The 18,246-nt window shown below is 41.5% G+C and overlaps 1 protein-coding gene across 1 annotated transcript in view; it reads right to left on the minus strand.

Moving 5' to 3' along the window:
• Nucleotides 1-214: 214 nt before the first annotated feature.
• The window catches only part of LOC137291720 (HBS1-like protein), a 46,570-nt gene continuing 28,538 nt past the window's right edge, over nucleotides 215-18,246 (minus strand). Inside the window, exons 6-17 of the mRNA XM_067823182.1 lie at nucleotides 11,130-11,487; nucleotides 10,590-10,669; nucleotides 9,985-10,144; nucleotides 9,650-9,762; nucleotides 8,664-8,780; nucleotides 8,242-8,475; nucleotides 6,485-6,658; nucleotides 4,937-5,032; nucleotides 3,045-3,148; nucleotides 2,768-2,868; nucleotides 1,486-1,630; nucleotides 215-1,362 (exon numbers count right to left, since the gene is read on the minus strand). Coding sequence (XP_067679283.1) covers nucleotides 1,330-1,362; nucleotides 1,486-1,630; nucleotides 2,768-2,868; nucleotides 3,045-3,148; nucleotides 4,937-5,032; nucleotides 6,485-6,658; nucleotides 8,242-8,475; nucleotides 8,664-8,780; nucleotides 9,650-9,762; nucleotides 9,985-10,144; nucleotides 10,590-10,669; nucleotides 11,130-11,487 — 1,715 coding nt within the window. The 3' untranslated portion in view covers nucleotides 215-1,329. The remainder of the gene's footprint in view (nucleotides 1,363-1,485; nucleotides 1,631-2,767; nucleotides 2,869-3,044; nucleotides 3,149-4,936; nucleotides 5,033-6,484; nucleotides 6,659-8,241; nucleotides 8,476-8,663; nucleotides 8,781-9,649; nucleotides 9,763-9,984; nucleotides 10,145-10,589; nucleotides 10,670-11,129; nucleotides 11,488-18,246) is intronic.

Consider the following 18,246-nt stretch of genomic DNA (forward strand, 5'->3'; position numbering starts at 1 on the left):
CAAGTGAGAATATATAAGTTCAACATTATAATCACTGGCTTCTGATTTCACGATCTGATGTTTCGTTTTCATAATCAGGTTTCAGTACATTGTGAAACTTGTCGCATGCTATACCTCGCAGAATACACTGCATCACTATGTGCACCCTGGTTTAACACCCTGCGTCTGAGTACAGGTGCCATGCTGTGTGCCTGCTAGTCTACATCAATGACTGTTTTCAGGCACAGTTCCATACTTGTATTTATTTCAGTCATTACATGCATCAATACATATTTCAGAATTCATTTCAAAATTCAGCATGATAAAGGTTCCTTAACAAAACAATAAAACAGCCTTCAACTTGTAGCATAAAATGTCGCTCCATCAACACAGGTGTTTTGATGTATGTCATATAACATACAGCTAGGTGCCTCGTTAGTGAAGTGTCAAAGTCTTCCATGTGCTTCAATCCGTCAGCCACAGACTACAGTACTGAGCTCACGTATAAGTTCCGAGATGGAAGCATCACTGGATTGAGCATTGAAGAGCATTAATGAATTACTTCCGCTTCAATTTTCATCCAGACTTGAATTGAATAAAACTATAATGTACACGGTAAACATTAGTCGATTCAAGCAGGATGAGATACAAAGGAAATCGGGTACCCACTATTCTCCTCCCTTCCCCAGAACTAGTCTTTAAAACTGCAAATGTCTATGGCTCGATGCGCTGCTCACATGAACGACAACTTCCACAAGCATGACAATGGTAAAAGACCTTACTTAATTCATGGAATCTACTGTTCCTGTCTTTGTACTGCGTTTATGCTCAAGTGAACATATGTCATAGAGATTGAGGAAGAAATTTGAGATATATTCTGGGAAAGTAGCATTTTTCTGTTTGCTTGAGCTTATGCAGTGATGTTGATGTCAAACATGCTGTTTCAGAAATGGTAACGGTGAAACCTGTTTGACCTCTCAGAACTAAGTATTTTAAATATTCATATAAGAATTGATAACATATTAATGAATATCAGGATGTCGAGGTAGACTTAACCATAAAGCAACTGATTGTATGGAAACCAGGCAGATCTGTTTCAGACGGACTGTACAGTTCATCTGTAGCGGACACTGGTCCTTCTCACTCAGAACACTGGATTGGCACTGTTCTGCCATTATGCTCGGATATGCAGCCATCACCCAACATGGTTTTATGAATTGGTTGGTTTTGATTTCATGCACGAATTAATGCTTGAATCACAACATGTACTTCATGAACATTCCTTTCCAGCCAGATTTTGCATAAAAGTTCAAACAATTGCACCAAGTCATGAATATCTGGAAGACTGCATCACTGATCTTCTTTCACCTTTTGAGGTAAAATCTGAAACAAACAAATAACAGGTAAACAGCCTGGAGCGAGTTGTTGTTGCTGGTACTTTGAGCAGGATTTCACTTAGAACATAACTTTACAGCGTGTCAGCTTCAAAAGTTCCATGCACTGTACCTCCTCCACCAGGCCTGCAGCAATGGTGGCTCCACCTGCCCTCAGCATGAACCTCCCCAAGTCTTTGAAGTCCTTATATTCCTCCAGGCAAATGTTCCTCTCCAGCTCGATCTCCACCACTGCACTGGTGTTCTTCACCAAGCATCTGAAACATAGGTGCATGTTTACCTATGTGTGACTTCACAACCAAAGGTGTCTGGTTTCACAATTTGATATTAATGGGGTGTTTTTTAAATGAAATTCTAGCTCAGATGCCACTTACCTAAACTCTCTTACACCAAGATGGCACACACCAACTGGACACCACCTAAAATCTAACTGATATACGACAAAATGTTATGGATGTCAACTTCTTTCTTCCTTATTGTTTTCACAACGTTTCTGGGTTATTCCTTGCCCATTCGTCAGATGGATGCTAACTGACTGTTAAACAGGATATATATACTAGTATTGTACATGAAGTCAGAGTGGTGATATTAAGCATGTATATACAATTAAAACATAGCAGATGAAAAGAGAATTAAAATATACAAAAGTTGGTATGGTGTTGTTACAATGGATTAAGCAATAGACCCCAATGCATTTGATTGGTGTACAATAGTGGGGGGATGATAGTCTAACAATATACAAAAGCTAGGATAAGATACTAAGGGTGGGATGATGGTGTAACGTTGGATTAGCCAGTGATTGGTGAAGCCTTGTATCTAATTGATTTCCAAGGCATTGGGTAGGTAAACTCCTTGGTCTTATGAGTGGTCTTGGTTGGTGTACATCTGTCATTGGCCTTCAGAATGGTCTTCAGTGTTTTGTCAGACCTGAAGGTCATATCGATACCGGCAGTTTTATTGAGCAGTCGACTGATGTGGTGGCTAATCTAACTTTGGTAGGGAATGTTAATTCTAACTTGGGATGGTGCAGGTTTTGGTTGGCAAAGAAGTTGACATTAATAACAATTTGTCATATATTAGAATACCGACTTCTAAATAGCTCTCAAGAACCTCACACCTAACTGGCCATCACCTAAACTCTCCAACACCAAGATGGTACACACTACCATACTTTTCTATACTATCACTACAGAAGATGCCATCCACACAACAGTGCTTTAGACTGAATTACACTATGTAGTTACCATCCATAAAATGGTTGCAATCCTCAAAGTGGTTGCAATCTCCTGTGTAGTTACAATCCACCACAATCTAGTAAGTGGTTGCAATACACTAATTTTCCCACTGATTTAGTCACTGGTACACACTAAGTTGGCATACAGGTGGCTTCTCACCTTGGCTTCTTCTTCACCACCTCGCCAGTACTCTTGTTGAGCTGAGCCAGGAGGCGTCTAACCACAGCTGGTTCACTAACAGACTGGTAGTGGAACACCACCTGACAACACATACATAGCTTCAGTCATGTGTGTAACTCTTGTAAACACTACAGGTACAACATGGACAAACACTAGGGGTACATACTGGGTAGACCTGTGTACAACATGGACAAACACTATGGGTACATACTGTGTTCACCTCTGTACAACATGGACAAATACCAGGGGTACATACCGGGTAGCCTCGCGTGATGGGCACTTCCAGGTTGAAGATGACTATCTTGGCACGAATTCGAGTTGAAAACTTGGCTGGGGTGACTGGATCACACAATACACTCCCTGAAACAATAAACACTTACTTTCCCTGACATCATAGAGGAAACTTATCATGCAGCAAACAAAATCCAATACATCCACATTTACATCGGGTCTATATACAGCATGCCCACATTTACATCGGGTCTATATACTACATGCCCACATTTACATCGGGTCTATATACAGCATGCCCACATTTACATCGGGTCTATATACAGCATGCCCACATTTACATCGGGTCTATATACAGCATGCCCACATTTACATCGGGTCTATATAATACATGCCTACATTTACACCAGGTCTAGTAATACATCACTTACATCAGGTCTATATCAAACACACATACATTTACTTCAGATCTATGTAATACATATCAACATTTACATCAGATGCATTCTGAACATACCTACATATACATTAAATATATACAAGCATTGTCGCTAAGGTGACATAATCGCCCACTGCAAATTTTAAATTAAACTTAAACAGTGATAAAAATGAAGGTATAGTCCCTCTGGCTTAAAAGAAGACCGATGAATTGCAGTGTAACTCAAAAACTAATAAGCATAACATACTTAATGAAACACTGATTGTAATCTACACATCTTACCAGCTCTGTGAGGTTTTTGCATAATTTTTGTCTTAATAATAAAAAAGTTGTTTCACAAACTATCATTAAATATTGACACAGTTCAGTGTTTATTACAAGGGAGGAGTGCAAAGAAAGGCACAGCCAGGTGTTTGAGAAGCACATGCACAAGTGCCGAGAAAGTTATTTATTCATGAACCTGTGCTGTGCTGTCTCCATGCTTTCTCGCACACCTGCTTGTTCCTTTCTCTGCGCTCCTCCCTCGTAACACACCTGCTGAAATCTTCAAAATGTCGTCATGACCTTGAAAATTAAGTGAAAGTCACAAAAATCGACTGAGCCCCGCTCCTTATCTAGAATAAACTTGGTGTAGAATATGAAGAAAATTCTAGGAATGGTTCTTGAGATATCTCCCTGACAAGGGTAAAAGGTTAAAGTCCCATTGTGACCTTGATATGAAGGTAAGGGCCACAAAACTTCATTGAGACCTGCCTTTCACTATGATGAACCTAGGTACCAAACATGAGAGAAGTTAGTGAAGGGTTCTTATATTCCAATTTGTTTGAACATATGTACAAACAGACAGACAGAGCCTAATGCTGTATGCCCCTTTCACACCCCTTTTCCCAGGGGGTAATAATACATGCTACATTTATATCATATCACATTGGAGTTAATATACACCTTACATTAAGATCAGATTTGAAAGATAGCTTCACTTACATCAGCTTGAATACATATGTCCATTTACATCAGACTTAATGCATACTTACATTTACATCAAATTTAACACGTACCTACATGTACATTTGATATAAAACATACCTACATTTACATTGGATTTAACATATACCTACATTTACATCAGATTCAACACTTACCTTCACTTTCATCGTATTTAATACATACCTTCATTTATATCAGATTTAACACATACCAATATTCACATCCGCTGAAATACATACCTCTATTTACATTGGCTGAAATACATACCTATATGTATACTGGCTGCAATACATAACTACATTCAAATTGACTTTAATACATACCTGTAATAACACTGGATATAATACACACCTCTGTCTACAATGGCTGTAACACATACCTATATTTATACTGGCTGTAACACATACCTGTGTTTATACTGGCTGTAACACATACCTGTATTTATACTGGCTGTAACACATACCTGTATTTATACTGGCTGTAGCACATACCTATATTTACATTGGCTATGTCTATCCCACTGATCAAAACAGTCACATGGTCACCAGCAAATGCCACCTGCACTGGCATCTCATCTATGAATACATCTGAAACAAAGAGAAATACATCCTTTACTTGTCTGCAAAACAGGGACAAAAGGATGCAACTTTGAATTGGAAAATTACTTCGAAAGCTCCCAGGATGTTAGAATCACCATTTCAAGGCTGCCTCCAAGCTTGAATCATGATCAGTACAATCACTAGTTATATCATTGTCACTAGCTTAACATACAGCTGGACATACTACGATGTCACCACAAGCCTTGTGTCAAGATCAGTACAATCACTAGTTATATCATTGTCACTAGCTTAACATACAGCTGGACACACTACGATGTCACCAAAATCCTTGTGTCATGGTCAGTACAATCACTAGTTATATTATTGTCACTAGCTTAACATACAGCTGGACATACTACGATGTCACCACAAGCCTTGTGTCAAGGTCAGTACAATCACTAGTTATATCATTGTCACTAGCTTAACATACAGCTGGACACACTACGATGTCACCACAAGCCTTGTGTCAAGGTCAGTACAATCACTAGTCATATCATTGTCACTAGTTTAACATACAGCTGGACACACTAAGATGTCACCAGAAGCCTTGTGTCAAGATCAGTACAATCACTAGTTATATTATTGTCACTAGCTTAACATACAGCTGGACACACTACGATGTCACCACAAGCCTTGTGTCAAGGTCAGTACAATCACTAGTTATATCATTGTCACTAGCTTAACATACAGCTGGACATATTGCCAATGTCACCACAAGCCTTGTGTCATGGTCAGTACAATCACTAGTCATATCATTGTCACTAGCTTAACATACAGCTGGACATATTGCCAATATCACCACAAGCCTTGTGTCAAGGTCAGTACAATCACTAGTTATATCATTGTCACTAGCTTAACATACAGCTGGACATATTGCCAATGTCACCACAAGCCTTGTGTCATGATCAGTACAATCACTAGTTATATCATTGTCACTAGCTTAACATACAGCTGGACATACTACGATGTCACCACAAGCCTTGTGTCATGATCAGTACAATCACTAGTTATATCATTGTCACTAGCTTAACATACAGCTGGACATACTACGATGTCACCAGAAGCCTTGTGTCATGATCAGTACAATCACTAGTTATATCATTGTCACTAGCTTAACATACAGCTGGACACACTAAGATGTCACCACAAGCCTTGTGTCATGATCAGTACAATCACTAGTCATATCATTGTCACTAGCTTAACATACAGCTGGACACACTACGATGTCACCACAATCCTTGTGTCATGATCAGTACAATCACTAGTTATATCATTGTCACTAGCTTAACATACAGCTGGACAAAATGCGATGTCAACACAAGCCTTGTGTCATGATCAGTACAATCACTAGGCATATCACTAGCTTAACATACAGCTGGACATACTACGATGTCACCACAAGCCTTGTGTCATTACATAGGAAGAAGACATGAGCTTTACTTCTGACAGTGGCAGTGACGTTGCCAGGCATGACGATGACTCTGTCTCCTGCCTGAACGTAGCCAGCACCTATTCTTCCAGAGATCCTGAAGCCAGTGCCCTGTCCCTTGAACACATCCCCTACATTCAGGCGGAATGGCTTGTCGATTGGGCGCTCCAGTGACTTAAACTTATCTGTAACAGAGGACAAATACAATCATCTCACTTGTAAATTGGTAATCAGAACTTTATCTGTCTGCCAGTGCCTGTAGTTGAATCAGTGTTTGGAAACAGAACTAGGTATTCAGCAAGACCAACACCGGACAACAGTCTCCATTAAGTATATAAACTATATAAACAGTATGTTTTGTTCTGTTACTGAACAACTCTCTAAACAAAATCCCATGTGTATGTTTTGTTCTGTTACTGAACAACTCTCTAAACAAAATCCCATGTGTATGTTTTGTTCTGTTACTGAACAACTCTCTAAACAAAATCCCATGTGTATGTTTTGTTCTGTTACTGAACAACTCTCTAAACAAAATCCCATGTGTATGTTTTGTTCTGTTACTGAACAACTCTCTAAACAAAATCCCATGTGTATGATTTGTTCTGTTACTGAACAACTCTCTAAACAAAATCCCATGTGTATGTTTTGTTCTGTTACTGAACAACTCTCTAAACAAAATCCCATGTGTATGTTTTGTTCTGTTACTGAACAACTCTCTAAACAAAATCCCATGTGTATGTTTTGTTCTGTTACTGAACAACTCTCTAAACAAAATCCCATGGGTATGTTTTGTTCTGTTACTGAACAACTCTCTAAACAAAATCCCATGTGTATGATTTGTTCTGTTACTGAACAACTCTCTAAACAAAATCCCATGTGTATGATTTGTTCTGTTACTGAACAACTCTCTAAACAAAATCCCATGTGTATGTTTTGTTCTGTTACTGAACAACTCTCTAAACAAAATCCCATGGGTATGTTTTGTTCTGTTACTGAACAACTCTCTAAACAAAATCCCATGTGTATGTTTTGTTCTGTTACTGAACAACTCTCTAAACAAAATCCCATGTGTATGTTTTGTTCTGTTACTGAACAACTCTCTAAACAAAATCCCATGTGTATGTTTTGTTCTGTTACTGAACAACTCTCTAAACAAAATCCCATGTGTATGTTTTGTTCTGTTACTGAACAACTCTCTAAACAAAATCCCATGTGTATGATTTGTTCTGTTACTGAACAACTCTCTAAACAAAATCCCATGTGTATGATTTGTTCTGTTACTGAACAACTCTCTAAACAAAATCCCATGTGTATGTTTTGTTCTGTTACTGAACAACTCTCTAAACAAAATCCCATGGGTATGATTTGTTTGTTTCTTGTCTTCCACCATGCTTAGCTTAGCAATTTCCTAGCTATATGAGAGCAGTCTGTAAATAATTGAGTCTGGACCAGACAATCCAGTGATTGACCTGGACATCATTTTACACAAAAAATTGGGAAAGGATGACATGCATCAAGCAAGTAGGTGAGTCTGACCACCTGATCCCATTAGTGGATCTTGCAGCAAGCTTAGGTTGCACAGGGACCAAATCACTCCTGGATGTTTTGGAGTCTATGTGAAAGTGGTCTGAAACTTACACTGGAATACAATGCATAAGTCAAATCAGATATTCTCTTTAGTCACCTCTTATGACAAGCATGTATTGCACAAACCAGTTCTATATTGTGTACATACAACTATTAAGTGTTAAAGCTGGCCATCACCTACCAATCTGCTCAGAAAGCGTGGGTCCCTTGTACCAGGCTGCTAGCTTGGGTTCTTTCACAGTGTGGGTGAGATTCTCACCACCTAGACCACTGCACGGCACAAACGACACATCCCCTTCCCGGAACCCGGCTTGCTTGAGGAACTGACCAATCTTCTTGACCACCTCATTATACCTATCCTCTGACCAATCAACAGTGTCCATCTTGTTTACGGCCACTATTATCTGGGCAACACCTGTTGACCAAGGGCAGACACTATAGCTTCACAACAGTGCACATTCCAAACATACTGTTACAGCAGAATGATTACTGATACAAACTATTTGGTTCTAGAGTTATCACATATATATTTTCTCTAACCATATCACTAACTGCTACTTTCATCTTCCTCACAGGTAAACAATAAGACTAAGCGTAACATACCCAGTGATCTGGCCAGTAGCGCATGTTCGCGGGTTTGACCACCAGTCTCGAAGCCAGTCTCAAATTCTCCCTTTGTGGCATTGATCACTAAAATAGCAACATCAGCCTGGGCCGTTCCTGGAGAGAGAGGTCACTATGAATCAGAAGAATCAATATGGACTAGACAGAAAGAATTGTACAGAATAACAATATATGAAGAAGTACCAGTCTGTCAGCCTCAACTGTCAGCATATCCTTGCATGGGTCATTGTTCACAAAATCATTCCCTGGGTTTTACAGAGCGGCTGATTAGGCCGGCACACACCTTTCCTATTGAAGTGCCTGTCAAGGGCACTAAAACTGAGAATGCTGGTTACCACAGTGTCTGTTGCTTTACCCACACTCAGCACTTTAAACAATCAGGTCTGAGTAAGATAATCAAGTGAACAACAGCATGAGCACTGATCTTTGGGATATGATGGCACGTACTCACCAGCAACCCTGAAAGTCACCTCTCACGACAAGCATGGGTTGCTGAAGACTAACGAATTCTTCACAAGTCAGTTACCACACTGAGACAAGTAAACGCTGGATTAGAGATATAGCGACGACATTGTCATGTCCCCACAGACAGAGTATGAAATCATCACTACTGACCAGTGATCATAGAGTATGAAATCATCACTACTGACCAGTGATCATAGAGTATGAAATCATCACTACTGACCAGTGATCATTGAGTATGAAATCATCACTACTGACCAGTGATCATAGAGTATGAAATCATCACTACTGACCAGTGATCATAGAGTATGAAATCATCACTACTGACCAGTGATCATAGAGTATGAAATCATCACTACTGACCAGTGATCATTGAGTATGAAATCATCAGTACTGACCAGTGATCACTGAGTATGAAATCATCACTACTCACCAGTGATCATTGAGTATGAAATCATCACTACTGACCAGTGATCACTGAGTATGAAATCATCACTACTGACCAGTGATCATATTTGGAATGAAATCTTTATGGCCTGGAGCATCCAGCAGAGTCACAATCTTCTTTGGTGTCTGAAACTTTGTCTGTGCCACATCCATCGTCACCCCGCGTGTCCTGACGACAAAAGGTGCTATGTTAGCAACAACATCATTGGTCAGGACACAACACATTGTTTTTTTCCTTGTCAGAAATGCCTCAGAATAAAATGTAGCTTTGGTAAATGAGTAAATATAATACATACATCCAAGAGATGAAAAGTAAACATTATTTTCCTGAGGGACTATGTCTAGTTATTGCACAATTGTGCAGGGCTGACTGATGTGTGGTGCCACCTACCTCTCCTCCTCTGTTTCATCAAGCACCCATGCAAATGCAAATGATCCCTTGCCCAACTTCTTTGACTCCTGTTCATATTTATGCATGGCCTTCTTGTTGACAGACCCCAGCTGGTACAACAGGTGGCCCATCAGTGTGCTCTTGCCCGCATCCACGTGACCTGCAATAAACACGAGTCACTGGGACAGCTCTGCTAGTAGCTTCATTGACGAGAACACTCACTGAAACTAGAGCAGTTTAACCACTCCTTTACAGAAAATACAGTCTCACACACACAAAACATACAGTACAGCAGTTTTAATAATATTCCAGCTATATCACAGGAGTGACACCAGAAGTGGGCTTCATACAATGTGTGCATGTGACAAACCAAGCCAAGCTCTTCAGTGTGAAAAACAGGCACTTTAACCATTGGGCTAAATCACACCTTACAGGATTCACAGGATAATTTCACACTACCAGATTCACAGCATGTCAGTCACACAAAATGCAGAGTATACTTTCAGTGACCGGGATTACAGCACAATGAAAGGACATACATACCTCATAATGTCACCTTACAAGACTTACAGACTGATTTCACTCTGCTTAAGTCTCCAACTTACCTATAACCACTAGGTTCAACAGCTCCATGTCACCTTGTCGTTTGGAATATTCTTCCTGTACATTTATTTTTTGTTTACTTCTGAAAGATGAAACAATTACAGTAAAGATAAATTTAGATGAGAGATGTTAGAGGCAATATACATGCTTGACCTGCTTCCTGGTTTTCGGACAGAGATGAAGGACACATGTTGGGTGAGTGAGTTTAGTTTTACACCGCACTAAGTAATATTCCAGCTATAAGGCAGTAAATAAACGAGTCTGGACCAAACAATCCAGTGATCAACAGCAAGAGCTGCACGATAGAGATATGATGATGTGTCAACAAGATCAACAAGCCTGACCACACACTCCCATTGGTCGCCTCTTACAAGCAGGATTTACTGAAGATTAGTTGTAACCCAGAACTTCATGGGTCCCTGCAAACCGAACTACACCTTAACAAGTTACAGGTAAGAAATAGCTTTACACAGGAATACAATCCATGCCTTATATCTGTGATTTGTAGCAAGACATTTCACATTTTATGTCATTTCACTTACTTTGACGATGACTTTGGTAAAGGCGGCCGATACGATGGATCTTTCTTAGGTGTGAGGAGGCTGGAAGAAGAACTGGATGCCAATGGCACTGTCGACTCCCCAAGCATTGTCTCGGATGTACTCGCTGCTGCTCCTCCAAGGCCAACAGTCACATTATCACAGCTTGTGGCCACCTGAGGGGCAAGTCTTTCATCACTCTTGGTTGATGTGGCAACCACAGGTTCAAAACCTCTAACAGGCTCCTTCTTTGGAGTCACAGTTACTTTAGAAATAGAATTAGTTGCACTTCCAATGGAATTCTGGGACTTGAAAATCAAAGGTGGATCTTTCAGGATCGGCACATCTGTATTTGTGATACCTGCAATGCAACACATTATTACACTCTGTGGTTACAGCTGAAAATATCTGAGTGAGTGGGTGAGCAAGCGACTTTGCTTGATGATTTATCTATCGCCTTACCATGCTCATTCTGAGATGTGCAAAAGAATGTGCAAAAGACATGCAAAAGAAGTATTAATTCAATGTGAAAATCTGAGAGTAAGTTCTATCCACCTGACAAATGTGGCAATGAATAGCCCAGAAACATGTGTAAAGCATAATGAAGTCTAACCATAAAGAAGTTGACTTCAATAACACTTTGTCATATTCCTGAATACCAACTTCTACAAGCTTCTCAAGAACCTGAAAATCTGAACAGAAATGAAGTGTCCCTGGATCTATAGTGCAGCGTCGATATCCTGGTGACCTGGTTCCACAAGGCTGACAGTAGTCAACACTGAGAACCTGACCTAACCAAGGACCGTGCTGAAAGATAGGAATGTCACTACCAAACATACCTGTTACACTATGTTAATTCTCTTGCCAACACACTGGAGGAATTTCAATAATTCAATCACTTTTGTGCTTAAGTTTGTTTAGTAAAGACCAAGATGTTAATTGTAAAAATGCCATACTTGTCAGTTATCAGTTAGACTAACGGTTAGTCTCTGAATCTATAATTTTGATTGTAACAAACAAACACATTCAAGAACAAATAAACTTTTGCTTTTGTACTCTTTTAACCATTACATATGAAAGCCTTCTGGTTAGTCTTAAGCAGAACACCAAATTCATTCTCAAAATCTTGTGATCAATTAACACCGAGCGATTAAAAGTTGCAAAAGTCGTCTGCCTCACCCTCAGCCCCCAACGAAACCACAAACAGGTTACATAAACTCTGTCGCCAGAGCACTACAGCAAAACGCACTGACGTAATGTGAGGGAGGACTTTCAGTTAGTTGTACAGAAAATGTGTAAGAAGGGCGCCACCATTTCTTAAAATCTTGGTGTCACGGTCTAAAGTCAGTTTGAGAATCAATTAGATTCTGGTTTGTACATGAATTCTACAGCTGCCAACATAAGCATACCTCACATTAGTCACCGAGGCGCACCCATCTGATTGGCTGAAATTTCGTTTGCGGGATAGAATTGTACATTTGTAAAAAGGTGATTTATGGTAACCAAACATCAAAATGAGTGATTTAAAGAGGTTTCATTTATAATAATGCAAGTAAATAATTTATGTATTTGTACCCCCTACAGTATATGTGATCTTCAAATGGAAAAGGAGATCCTGAACCTGGGCCATCTCTATTTATAGCTTTAGCACGGCAGGCAGGACTAGGCTGTTGGGGAAAATAATGTGGTTCAGGGACTGTGTGACAGACTGATTATTGGTATTTCATCATTCCTGCTTGTAATGACAGTAATGGCCAAGATGTTGGGATTGTTGTTCAGACATAGACAAACCAACAATATTATTCTTGCCAAATTTAGGGTTGAAACCAGTGTTCATCAAATACCATCATGTCCAGGGATTCAATTTTGGTTTGAAAAAAAACTTGTCAGCTGTAGCCATGTAAGCTGTCACAAGGGCACAATGTGCACAGTTCTCCTGTACACCCTTGAAGCCATGTAGGCTGTCTCAATGATCAAGTCTTTCAAGGGCATTTAGAAGTGAAATGCATAAGAATGAAGATTTTATGGATATCAACTTCTTTATATGAGAACACAACGTTTCGGAGTTAATGCTTACTCCTTCATCAGGTGATTGAGAATGGGGTACAGGGCTATATTTATATGTACAGGTAAAACAATAACAAAGTAACAAGTGGGATGACTTAACGAAAGCTGGAAGCCAGTATAAACAAGCGCTGATTGGAACCCGACAGTTATGATAACAATGATAGAAGCCAATGGTAATACATTACAGATGATGGGATACCATAGAAACCATAGAAAGTGGACTTCAACAACTGGCTCCCAATGGCAACGTAGACTATCTCCGACACCAGATTATAGACACCATCAAGCAAGCTCCCAAGCCCCGCTCCAACCTCATGCACCAAGAGAGACAGGCCATCACCGAACTCAAGAAGGATGACACCATCACCATCACCGAAGCTGACAAGGGCAAAGCAGCAGTCATCATGGACACCCCGGAATTCCTCGAGCTCGTCAACAACAGCCTCTCAGACACCACCACCTACCTCAACATCAAGAAAGATCCAACGGCCAGACTGGAAAGACAACACAAGAAAACCCTGAAGGACCTTCATGAGAAGAGAGAAATCAACGACATCATCTTCAACCAGCTGAACCCTATCAACTCCCAAGCCCCATACGGAAGAGCTACCATCAAGATCCACAAGAACCTGCCCAAAGCCCGGATCCTAGTCTGCTCCAGAGGTTCAGTTTTCTACAACACCGCCCAGTTCCTCTCACGTCTCCTCGCTCCATTTGGCAAAGATGGCAAGTCCTACATCAGCGACTCTTCATCCTTTGTCAACCAGCTGAAAGAATCCAACCTTACAGGCACCATGGTCAGCTACGACGTCGTGGACCTCTTTACCAACATCCCACTAGAAGAAGCCCTGGACATCCTTCGCAGCAAGTTAGCCAACAGGATAGATGACTTGGACACCCACCTCACCATAGACAGCATCATCAACCTCGCCCGCAGCTGCTTTGACACCTCCTACTTCACATTTAATGGTAAGATATACAAGCAGATCCACGGTCTCCCCATGGACTCACCTCTTTCTCCTCTCATTACAGAAATCTTCATGACCTCCTTCGAGGAAGCAGCCCTCTCCACAGCTCCGTTCCAGCCCCTCTGTTGGTACCGCAAAGTCGACGACACCTTCACCACCATTGCCAATGACAACGACCCCAGCGAGCTCCTCAACCACCTCAACGACCAACATCCAAGAATCAAGTTCACCATGGAGACTGAGACCAACCAACACCTGCCCTTCCTTGATGTATCCCTCCACGCCACAGACGATGGACTCAGAACCTCAGTATACCGCAAGCCGACGCACACCGACCAGTACATCCACTACAACTCCTGCCACCATCCTCAGATCAAGCAAGCTATCATCGCCACCCTTACCAGACGTGCCAAAGCCCTCTGCCACCCCGATGCCCTAAACAATGAACTGGACCACCTCAGAAAGACATTCACCACACTCAACGGTTACCCTCCCCAGCTCGTCACAGCCACCATCAACAAGACCCTTAAGGACCGAGAACCCCGCCCCAAACCTTCTCCATCACCCATCAGAGTAACCATACCCTACCTTGGCCCCATCAGTCATCAAATATCACGCCTCATCAAGACCAAAGCCAGCATCGATGTCACCTTCTCCAGTGGCAAGACCATCAAGACCTACCTAAAAGCCAACGGTAAAGGACCCAGCTGTGAACACCCTAACCCGAGAGGATGCATCTACCAGATCCCTTGCAACTGTGGCGACCTATACATTGGAGAAACGCTGAGACCAATCAACACCAGAATGAAGGAACATCAGACCTCAGTCAGGAAACTCGACCAGAAATCGGCCATCTCTGAACACATTCTCAAGAACCCTGAACACTCAATTCGATGGGAGGACACTTGGATACTATCTACCAACAACAACAACTGGCGCCAAAGGAAACTGCAAGAGGCCATCGAGATCCGGAGACAGAAACCAGCCATCAACCGCGACCAAGGAGTGTACCTACCAAGTGCCTGGGACTTATTGATAAATTAATCTCATCTACCTATGTACATTCTATCTATGTAATTCATGTATAGCCAATCTACCCGAGTACATCCTTACCTACTTGTGTTTGTACATCATCAACCCTCATGTAAACATGCTCACCCCCTATCGTGTGTTATGTACATCATCCTATCATGCGTAATGTATCACCATTGGCTTCCATCCTCATCCCCAATCATGTACATCGTCCTTACCCCGTATCTGTGTTATGTAAACATATCCAATCAACTGTAATGCATTACCATTGGCTTCCATCATTGTTATCTTAACTATCGGCTTCCTATCAGTGCTTGTTTATACTAGCTTTCGTTAACTCATTCCACTTGTTACTTTGTTATTGTTTTACCTGTACATATAAACAGGGATGAGAATGGAAATTTTCATTTACAGCTGAAAACTAGTCGGGGGTCTGGGGATTTTGGCATTTTACACACTAAATATGGCTTCTAAAATCAATATTAACACTGTATATATATTTAGACGTTTCAGAAAAATGACCCTGGGGATGTAAAAAAACGCGGATTTCCGCGGATCCGCGGAAATTTCTCATCCCTGTATAAATACACCTCTGTATCCCTTTCTCAATCACCTGATGAAGGAGTAAGCATTAACTCCGAAACGTTGTGTTCTCTCATAAAGAAGTTGATATCCATAAAAATCTTCATTCTCACTCGAAGGTGTTATGACACACGTGTCATAACACTTTGTTATGAAACACCTTTACGAAGTACCACGTGGGTAATAAACAGCATTTTACGACAACTCTGTCGCATCATATTTGTCTCGGACAAGAAGAGACTTGAACCTGCGGCACATCGTTGAAAATGTATGTTTTAGTCTATATGTCCGAATTTTAATGCATTTCATTCAATTTTTGTAGGATTTCTAGTGGAATCATATTGGCATAGTTTGAAGTTTGTAGTTTGAAATTTGTAGCGACTACGATAAAATCGTAGAGTTTGGCATCTCTGGGCTAGGGCACAACCTGTACAGTTCTCCTGTACACCCTTGTAGCCATGTAGGCTGTCACAATGATCCCCAGTGTTGAGGGGCTAGGACACAACCTGCACAGTTCTCCTGTACACCCTTGAAGCCATGTAGGCTGTCACAATTATCCCCAGTGTTGTGGGGCTAGGACACAACCTGCACAGTTCTCCTGTACACCCTTGAAGCCATGCTGGCTGTCACAACGATCCCCAGTGTTGAGGGGCTAGGGCACAACTTGCACAGTTCTCCTGTACACCTTGAAGCCATGTAGGCTGTCACAATGATCCCCAGTGTTGAGGGGCTAGGGCACAACCTGCACAGTTCTCCTGTACACCCTTGAAGCCATGCAGGCTGTCACAATGATCCCCAGTGTTGAAGGGCTAGGGCACAACCTGCACAGTTCTCCTGTACACCCTTGAAGCCATGTAGGCTGTCACAATTATCCCCAGTGTTGTGGGGCTAGGACACAACCTGCACAGTTCTCCTGTACACCCTTGAAGCCATGCTGGCTGTCACAACGATCCCCAGTGTTGAGGGCTAGGGCACAACCTGTACAGTTCTCCTGTACACCTTGAAGCCATGTAGGCTGTCACAATGATCCCCAGTGTTGAGGGGCTAGGGCACAACCTGCACAGTTCTCCTGTACACCCTTGAAGACATGTAGGATGTCACAATGATCGACGGTGTCGAGAGGATAGAACAAATTAAGGGTTATTCTTATTTTCATTTCTGGATTAATATATATTCTTATTAGTAAATGACAGTGTTAAAATTCCACAATAACTATATTCCTGGAACTAAACGGCAACCTAACTGCATGGTAAACAAGTTACATGAAATAAAACAAGGCAATCATACCATCTGCATTCCTGCATTTATTGGAAAGAAAAGCATAAAAGTAATAAAAAGGCAAAAACACTTTAACTTGTATAAAATATCCTATTAACAAACTTGCTGTTGTATATACAAACACCATTCAGCTGCCAATTTTCACAATTAATGAAAGAAATTACCAGGAAAGTTTTCCTATTAGTGATGCCTGCCAATGAAAAATTACAATCTACTAGCATATTTCAATTTCAGAGTTTATGTCTGATATAGAGATACACCATATAAGATACATAATATCAACACAGTATATGGAAGTGTAAGATCAACTCATGCCACACGTTTTGATTTACAGCTAATCTCTGTAATGTAGTTCACACACAACAATGTGGACAATTCATTTTACATTTCAAAAGATAAAAATACAAATATCATCCACCCACAAAACTATGGCAACTAATAGTTGTGCCCCAGAGAACTGAGTCATCTGGGCCATCTCTGCACACTGAAGAGTCGTGCCCCAGAGAACTGGCCCATCTCTGCACACTGAAGAGTCATGCCCCAGAGGGCTGGGCCATCTCTGCACACTGAACAGTCATGACCTGGAGGGCTTGGCCATGTCTGCACACTCAACAGTCGTGACCCAGAGAACTGGGCCATGTCTGCACACTCAACAGTCATGCCACAGAAGGCTGGGTCATCTGGGCCATCTCTGCACACTGAACAGTCATGACCTGGAGGGCTGGGCCATCTCTGCACACTGAACAGTCGTAACCCAGAGGACAGGGTCAACTGGATCAACACTGAACAGTCATGACCCACAGAAACTGGGCCATATGGGCCATCTCTGCAAACTAATAGGGCCCGTTCATCTGGGCCATCTCTGCACACTGAATAGTCATGCCCCAGAGGGCTGGGCCATTTCTTCACACTAAACAGTCATGACCCACAGAACTGGGCCATCTCTGCAAACTGAACAGTCGTAACCCAGAGGGCTGGGTCAACTGGGCCATCTCTGCACACTGAATAGTCATGACCTGGAGGGTTGGGCCATCTCTGCACACTGAACAGTCATGACCCAGAGAACTGGGCCGTCTGGGCCATTTCTGAAGACTGAACAGTTGTAACCCAGAGGGCCCGTTCATCTCGCCCATCTCTGCACACTGAACAGTCATGTCCCAGAGAAATGGGCCATCTGGGCCACACCTGCACAC

The sequence above is a fragment of the Haliotis asinina genome, chromosome 7, assembly GCF_037392515.1.
Source record: "Haliotis asinina isolate JCU_RB_2024 chromosome 7, JCU_Hal_asi_v2, whole genome shotgun sequence".
NCBI classification, from domain to species: Eukaryota; Metazoa; Mollusca; class Gastropoda; order Lepetellida; family Haliotidae; genus Haliotis; species Haliotis asinina.